Source organism: Triticum dicoccoides, chromosome 3A (assembly GCF_002162155.2).
Source record: "Triticum dicoccoides isolate Atlit2015 ecotype Zavitan chromosome 3A, WEW_v2.0, whole genome shotgun sequence".
In the NCBI taxonomy this organism is placed as follows: Eukaryota; Viridiplantae; Streptophyta; class Magnoliopsida; order Poales; family Poaceae; genus Triticum; species Triticum dicoccoides.
The window spans coordinates 758434910-758443438 of record NC_041384.1 but is presented as its reverse complement, the minus strand read 5'-3'; the positions used below and the strand labels follow the sequence as shown (position 1 = coordinate 758443438).

General features: G+C 43.3%; 1 protein-coding gene across 1 annotated transcript; it reads left to right on the top strand.

The window, feature by feature from the left end:
- Nucleotides 1-517: 517 nt before the first annotated feature.
- On the top strand, nucleotides 518-5429 carry LOC119273701 (ankyrin repeat-containing protein NPR4-like). Its single transcript, XM_037554781.1, has 3 exons — nucleotides 518-584; nucleotides 3868-4502; nucleotides 4848-5429. Exons 2-3 carry the CDS (start codon nucleotides 3884-3886, stop codon nucleotides 5420-5422), a joined length of 1194 nt encoding a protein of 397 aa, XP_037410678.1. The 5' UTR covers nucleotides 518-584; nucleotides 3868-3883; the 3' UTR covers nucleotides 5423-5429.
- The last annotated feature ends 3100 nt before the right edge of the window (nucleotides 5430-8529 follow it).

Sequence of the window (8529 nt, the reverse complement as noted above, 5' to 3'; positions counted from 1 at the left end):
AGTGGAGTGCTAGGGTATCATTGGATCACCGAACCTTTCGGCCGCCGTTGGGCGTGTATCTCCCTCCCCATCCCAGGCTCTATTCCTCAATCCCCAATTCTTGCTGCTACATAATTCCTCTCTGTAATCGAGTTGTTGAGGACGAACTGGTAGATCAATTGAGCCAGAGTTATGTATCGTATCACTATCAGAAGTAGATCCATGGGATCCCATATATAATAGTACCAAAAAGCGAAATACTCCCTCGTCCGGAAATATTTGTCCGAGGAATGGATGTATCTAGATATATTTTAGTTCTAGATACATCCATTTGTATCTATTTCTACGACAAGTATTTCCCGATGGAGGGAGTACAATACAAAAACGAGGACTTGAATCCTGAGCAGCTGGTCAAGGACATTACTGAATCAAGTGCGGAGGCCAATGCAAGGGGTCATTAGTTTAATGCTCCATCACATGGCTAATCAACTTGATGACTCCCAGCGCTCCATTAGTCCCTCTGCTCGCCTTCTCCATAGAACATTAGTGAGCGGGCTGCTGGATCTCTTCATCTTTGCCACTACGTCTCTCTGCTATTGTGTGAGGTGAGTACCTGCTATTTCACCATATTTATGCCCATTTTTCTTGTTATAGCTACCTTGTTTCTTCCATTGCGAGTTTGATTTTACGACATTTTCTTGCGTCTCATGTGAGACACAGTGGTCTAGTCTAACTTAGATGTTTAGATTCAAAAATCACAATGGAAACAACAACAAAATGAAATGCACAGGTAGCGGAAATGGAATGATAAAACTTAACTTTGTTTGCTTGCTTTATATATGTAACTGCATTGCCTTGTTTAATTTAGTCTTTTAGAGAACATGGTTAGAACTTAGAAGAGAAGTATTTTGGACAGCAATTCCGCTTCACACCTTGAATGTTTCTGGCAATGGACCCAACTCCAAGACAAATGCATGAAAAACATCACAACTTCATGCATCAAATGCAAGAACACATAAATCACATTAAGAAAATCACAAAAACCGCAATCCAAACATGCAAAACGCTCACCCAACTTCAGAAAAGAAGACACCAGATCCACCTTCACGCTGCCGATACTCACATCTACCACATCGGCTGTTCTTGCTCGGGTACCCACCGGCTCCTTGCCCACCGATCCACATCCGCTGGCTATATATGTAGCGCCCCCCACTGCCGCAGCCAAACTCTGCAGTACAAGGTGAAAGTTTATCATCTAGTTTTTCCATCAAAGTAATTGTATTATTGATAGTTCAAACTTAAATCCTGTATTCTGTTTTCCTCTGTCCATGCGGAAGGCGACTCCTTCATATTCCACGTTTTACATTCTAAAGTGCTATAGTAGTATATCTGTTTTGCAATGACCATGTAGGCGCCTATTGAGTTAAACAGACTCATTCGACCGAGGTCAAGTAGAGTATATACAACAGCCAATCCAAAATAGCATCTCAAAAAAGGAAAAGGAAACCCAAAATAGTTGGTTTGAACATGTTACTGCATGTTACCATTCAGCTACTCAACATGTCATTATCTGCACCTGGTTTCTTTATTCGAAGGGTTGCTGTTCATTAATTGATTGGATCTAGCTAAACCCAACTAGCTAGTTGCAAAATTGATCTTTGAGGGATAAGTTTTTATAATGAATCATACATATACTAGGACATTAAGGGCCAAAGCCCATGTTCCCATCCTAGCTCATTGAAAATGAAAGACAGTCTGATCCAGCAGGTCATCAAGGTTTTCATTCTGGATCTTAACAGCGTGCGGTGACACTCAAGGTTCCATCTTAATTATGGTGAATCGACTGTTACTTGCAAAAAATTGAGTGCTACAACGGTAATGTGTATCAGTAGCTTACTGAATGGGTACACAAAACTTGGACATTACTCTTGTATGTTTTTTTAAGTACTAGACCATGACCGCGTTTCACTGAGTCTGGAACTCTGGATCAGGTCAAGTTTACTGTTTACTAAAGATGCTATCAACGTGCTAATCAACTACTCCCTATGTAAACTAATACTACCTCTGTCCTGGTTTATTGGTCCCTTTGTAATTTGTGTTGAATTTTGACCAAATATTTAACTGACAAAATGTTAGTGCATGTCAACAAAAATTATATCTTTGGATTCGTATTTGACCATAGTTTTCAATGATATAATTTTTGGTGACGTGCATGAACATTTTGTTAGTTAAAATCATGGTCAAAATTTGACACAAAATACAATGGGGACTAATAAACCAGGACGGAGGTAGTAGTAGTACTAAGATAGTGATCTAAAATGTCTTATATTAGTTTACAAAGTGAGTACTACATAAATCATCTTATAATTACTAAATGATTGAGTAATTAATCTTTTGTCATTAGTTCAGTGGGCGCCCAAATTTTGTCTCAACTCTGCATGCAGAAGTGGACAGGCTGGGGCGTGTACTAATTTTTGTGGATCGATGTACTGGCAGCTCCTCGATCCATGTTGGGTTTTCTTTACTAGTATGAAGCAGGTCAGTTTTTTGGTAGATGAAAAGGGCCAAAGCCCCTTCTCTTTGAAAACCAAACACAGTCTGATCAGGCCAAGTTTTTTTATTGGATCAGTTGTGGATCTCGATAGCTGTCAAAGGCGTGCCGTGGCGTTAAAGGTGCCATCAGAGGGCCAATATCAAATGATCTATATGCACGAATGTCTAGACAAATTAAGCTAGTAATACCAAAGGGTTGCGTAGACTTTATAAATGCAGCTAGCTTTCGCCCCAGTAATGTGTTTAGGCAAGATTGTGCTAGAGGGAAATGTATCTGGAAATGGCGGGCGTAGCTAATTAATAGCATCAGTTAATATTCTTCGTCTCTAGTTAGCAGTCGACCCCATCATCCCTCAATTCTGATTGTGGAGACACTAGCCAAACAAAATGGGCTATATTTCTGATCAAAAGGCAACATCTTAATCTTGTAGCTCATCCTTCCGACACCGATCTAAGACAACTAATATTCATTACAGGTCAGGTCAAGTTTTATATTGATTAGAAGTTCCCCATTACATGCCTAATGAAATGATACATGCACAAATTAACTCAAACTGAATTGGTACGTTGACTTCCCACTCCTTAAGTTGTTGCCATCGGCTCGCATGGAACTCTAGTGTGCCCGCTAGCTGTTCTCTTCATTGTGCGACTACGTTTGTTCTCTCTGCGGTTGTCTGAGCGAGGTGTGTACTTCTACATCGACGAGATTAATCATGCCTAAGGATGTTTTTTCTGTTTCGTTTTGACTGTAATTGGCTTGTTTCTTCCGTTGCTGGCTAGTTTGTTGTTTAGGGAATCTTCTTCCGTTGTTAGTTTGATTTTTTATGGAATTTTCTTGCGCCCCCCTTGACTTGAGCCCCACAAACGCCATTGACAGTTTGTCACGACCTCGCATGGAACTGCCGCCACCTCCACCCTCTCCCTACCCATTTGCTGAGGCCGCCTGCTACTCATCCTGTCATGGGCGTTGGCTTCTCTTCTTCCCCATCGCCAATGCAAGCTATTCTTCCTCCATTTACAGTCAATAAAGCTAGTAGTTCATTGGTTGTTTTTCACTATATATTATAAACATATATATCCCCATTTCTCTTCTCCATTGGAGTACCCCAATCACTTTTCTTTGTAGCCAAGTGCGTTACTTACTATTCCATCGAGTTAATTTATTCTTAAATTTTCTATAACTACCCCGTTTTCTGTAGCTACCATTTTGAATAATTTTAAGGAATCTTATTGCAAGTAGAATTAATGTTGGCATGGTTTACGGATTTCCTCATCAAAACTAGCGGCTAATCATTTACCATCATTGTATTTGTTCCCATTTTTCTCCTGCTGCAGTTAAATCGGAATATAGATGGCAGATAATATATCAACAACTAGTTCACTGGAAGGACGACATGAAGAGCTACGGATGGACCAATGCCTCCTGGAAGCAGCCACATCCGGTGATTCCGCATCAATGAAGGCCATGGCATCGCAGGATCGAAGCATGCTTCTTAGAACAACTCCAGCTGGGAACACCTGTCTTCACATATCGTCCATCCATGGCCATGAGGCATTTTGCACGGATGTGGTGGCCCTGGAGGCGCCTCTTCTCACTACAGTAAACTTGGATCGAGAGACGCCACTTCTCACGGCGGTGAAAAGTGGATTTGTCATCTTGGCTTCCGTTCTACTCCGATTGTACCGTGAACGGCGATTGAGCAAGGCAATCTTGGAAAAAGACATTGATGGCTGCAATGCACTGCACCATGCCATTCGGAGTGGCCACAGGAAGCTTGCGCTGGAGCTGATAGAAGCAGAGCCGGCTCTGTCGACACATGTGAATAGAATGAACGAGTCACCCATGTATATCGCAGCGATGAGGAATTTTACTGATATTTCAGAGAATTTACTTGAAATTCCTGATTCTGCTCATATGGGACCATGGGGCCAGAACACTCTGCAGGCTGCCGTGAAAAATGGAAACGCAGGTGAGAACCAGTGTGTGCATGTATACATTTCCCGAGTTTGGGACTGTAGCAATTGTCCATTGATGCCCTACAACCGCTGTGTGGGTGCATGTGGTTTCGTAGCATGGTTGCCTGCTGATCTCTATAGTACAAGTGTACAACGAGATGCCGAATTATTGTTTACTCTTGGTATTCTGTTGCTCTATTAGTTTACAACCGGGAAAAAGAATTTGAATATACGGTAGTATCTAGCGCACGGTACATTGATGTTCTGGAACTATTCTAATATACCGTTACTAGTCCTCACAAGGACTATCATCATCCCTTTGCTAATTAACCGTTGTTCATGTACTGATTTGTTTTCAGGTTTGGCTAAGAGAATTATGGAAACACATCCTGGGCTGGCCAAAGAAGCCGATAACAATGGGTGTACTCCACTAAGTTCAGCTGTATACCGTGGCCTGGTTGACATGGCACGAGTATTGCTGGAACATGATTGCTCTTTAGGGTATGAGGTGCCAAGTAATGGTAATCCTTTCCTTAGTTGTGCTGCATATGAAGGTCACCTCGATGTTGCTCAAGAGCTTCTTAAACACTATCCTGATACTCCTTACCGTTCAACACAAGATGCCTGTTGGACATCCCTCCATGTAGCTGTATACGAGGATCAAGTGGAGTTCACAGAATTCATTTTGAGGACCCCACAACTTCGGAAACTCATTAACATGCGAGACTCCAACGGTAAAACTGCTCTACATTTGGCAGTAGAGAAGTGCAATCCTAAAATGGTTGCTGCTTTGCTGTCTCACGATGATATAGACACAACTGTGCTTGATAACAAATGTGTTACACCAGCTTGGGTATTAGCTCACGTCATTGATCATGCCAAGACTTTAAACTGGGTATGTATATTATCAATACACACGCACGATTACAAATAAGAAAAAAGAAACTACTTTACTGTATTGTTCTGAAAGCAACTCACCATAGAACCATCAATGCCGCAACATACAAATGTTTTTCTAGTCCACTATTTGGCTCCGTTCTAAGTCTAATAGTGATATAGAAAACTTTATATTAAAAATTGAAATTTTGTTTATAAATTTATATACTCCCTCCGTTCCTGAATTTACCATAATGTAGTGCGTATAGATTTTATTAAAAGTCCAACTTTGAAAACTTTGACCAAGTTTTACAGATAACTATTTATATCTACATACAAAATATATAAAATATATAAAGTATGAAAGTTCATTTTATAATGAATCTAATGATATAGTAGTAGCATTCTAGATTTAAATGTTTTTCTTGATAAATTTGGTCAAAGTTTGTGATGCTTGACTTTTCAAAAAATCTATATGTACTACATTATGGAACAAAGGGAGTAACATATTTGTACCTCCCTATTTCCAACATTGTCGACCACTTTGCTTATCAGTTTAAATATATGCTCAAATTTAATTTTGTTCACTTTTTCTCAATACTATAGATCCATGTAATAGAATTGCTAAGCTCTGTTATTACACTATGATCTCCATCTGCGCCTTCTTTGAATTTCTGTCGCCTTCATATGCATCATAGCAAGGTGGGGAGATTATGAGTTCCTGATTTATTACATATCCGCCACTAAGAAGCTCATGTGATTTGCATACGTGGCAACAACTACGGCTTTTTCAACTGGTTTGTACACGGTGCTGGCTCCACATCTCCATTGGTTGGCTATTGCAATTTGTCTTGTGGTAGCTTTGTTGCCCATTCTCACGAAACTGTTGGGCGAATGGCCAGTTTGGAAGCTCAGATTACGGTTGGGTAAAGCTTTCAACTCAGACCTCCTTGACATGGTGTGACCTCAACAATTCAACTTATGGTTATGCTTTCTGATAATACTTTGCAATATGTAATTAACATTGTTTGACAGGCTGCTTGTTTTGTTAACTCATTGGCACAAAATATTACTACAATTCTTCTATTTGTTTCAAACTTAGGAGAAACTATTATACTCTTCTTGTGTTCCACTCAAATCTGATGCATTGAGTCCAGCTCTATAGAGATGATTCATGGCATCTGCAGCGGCAATGGCCTTTTTTGCCATAGGCATGGTGCATTGCAGCATCACATCAAGCCATCCGCAGGGACAAGAAAACGGTATTTCTCACCAACATTTCTTTGAAAAACGGCAAGGTTTAGCCATTGGGAAACTAAGGATGACTCACAGGTCAGAGAAACCGACCCAATAGACTGAACGACAAACAACATTGAAGAACCGACCACCTAACTGACAGAGAATCCAACACCACAGGAGCGGAAGAGGACACAATAGGGACATGGTAAACTGAGCTGGTATGAGGTAGACAACGACCTCAAGCACTATCTACCACCTTCTTCTTCCTTACCCGCCACCCGTGTATGAGTGCTTAACACTAAAACCCATGTTGGGCTGGTCAGAGATGACATCTGGATACTAAGAGCAACTCCAACACGGCGACCCATTTCGTCCGCCGCCGTCCGTTTGGGTTGCCGTGGACAAAAGTGTTGGCCCAACGTGTCTGTTTCGCGTTCGTGCGGACCCATTTCCTACCCAAATTTAGGCATGAAATGCTTCGGCGCGGACGCAAAATGAACGGGCCACGCGTCCTATCGGTGTTCCGCCACGTCCCCACATGGCGGCCGGTCAAATACCTCCTACGTCTTTATTAATGATGACCGCAGACCATGGGCCCACACGTCAGCGACGATGGGCGACCTTTTTTAATCTGAGCATGTGTGTGTGTGGGGGGGGGGGGTGGCGTCCTCATTCTCTTCCAGCCTCCCGTCTCCATCTAGCCACCCTTCTGCTCCCCCTTCGGCGATAACCCTAGCCACCATTCCACGCGCCACCATGGGCTTCTTCGCCGGCAAGAAGAAGAGCTAGGCCCCCGCTGGCCCTTCGCGTGCGCTCCCCCGCTTCTTTCGACGCCCGCCTGCCCGACGAGGCAGCGGATAAGCGTCCCAGTGCACCAGGCGAGGTGGCATTGAGAGCACCGCATTCCCATCCTGTATCCCGACATCAGCATGCCACATGACTGGCATTTGGATGCGTGGAGGGCGGCGGTGCCGCGGAGGGCGCGGGCACACGCGATGGAGGTGCGGTGTCGGCAGCAGCAGGTGATGCCGGCAATGCCTCAACCTCGTCACACAGCAGACTCTCCTGATTGGGAGGTCTATTTCTCCCTAGAGCATGACGAGCAGCGCCAGCTCGACATCCAACACGTGTGGGCTGACACCTCGCCGCCCCTCGTGGTGTGCGACGAGGACCAGGAGGAGGAGGCCGCCTACTAGTCGCCGTTGGCGGCTGCCTCCATGAAAGCGAGGAGGAAGAGCGGCACATGGCAGCGGAGGAGGAGGACATGAAAGCGAGGAGGAAGAGCGGCATAAATAAAACTAAATAAAAGATAAAATATTTTTGGGTTTTTTGGTTTATAGATCTGAAAATAAAAGATTGCAAGAATAGTAAATCAGAAACTAATATAATGGAAAATAGACACGGGGGCCATAGGTTTCACTAGAGGCTGCTCTCCTGAAGGCAAATAATACGGTGGGTGAACAAATTACTGTCGAGCAACTGATAGAAAAGCGTAAAGTTATGAATGTCGGTGTCAAAACCGGCGGATCTCGGGTATGGGGTCCCGAACTGTGCGTCTAAGGCGGATGGTAACAGGAGGCGAGGGACACGATGTTTACCCAGGTTCGGGCCCTCTTGATGGAGGTAATACCCTACGTCCTGCTTGATTGATCTTGATGATATGAGTATTACAAGAGTTGATCTACCACGAGATTGTAGAGGCTAAACCCTAGAAGCTAGCCTATGGTATGATTGTCTGTTCTCCTACGGACTAAACTCTCAGTTTATATAGACACCGGAGGGGGCTAGGGTTACACATAGTCGGTTCCAAGGGAGGGGATCTACATATCCGTATTGCCAAGCTTGCCTTCCACGCCAAGGAGAGTCCCATCTGGACACGGGACGAAGTCTTCAATCTTGTATCTTCATAGTCCAACAGTCCGGCCA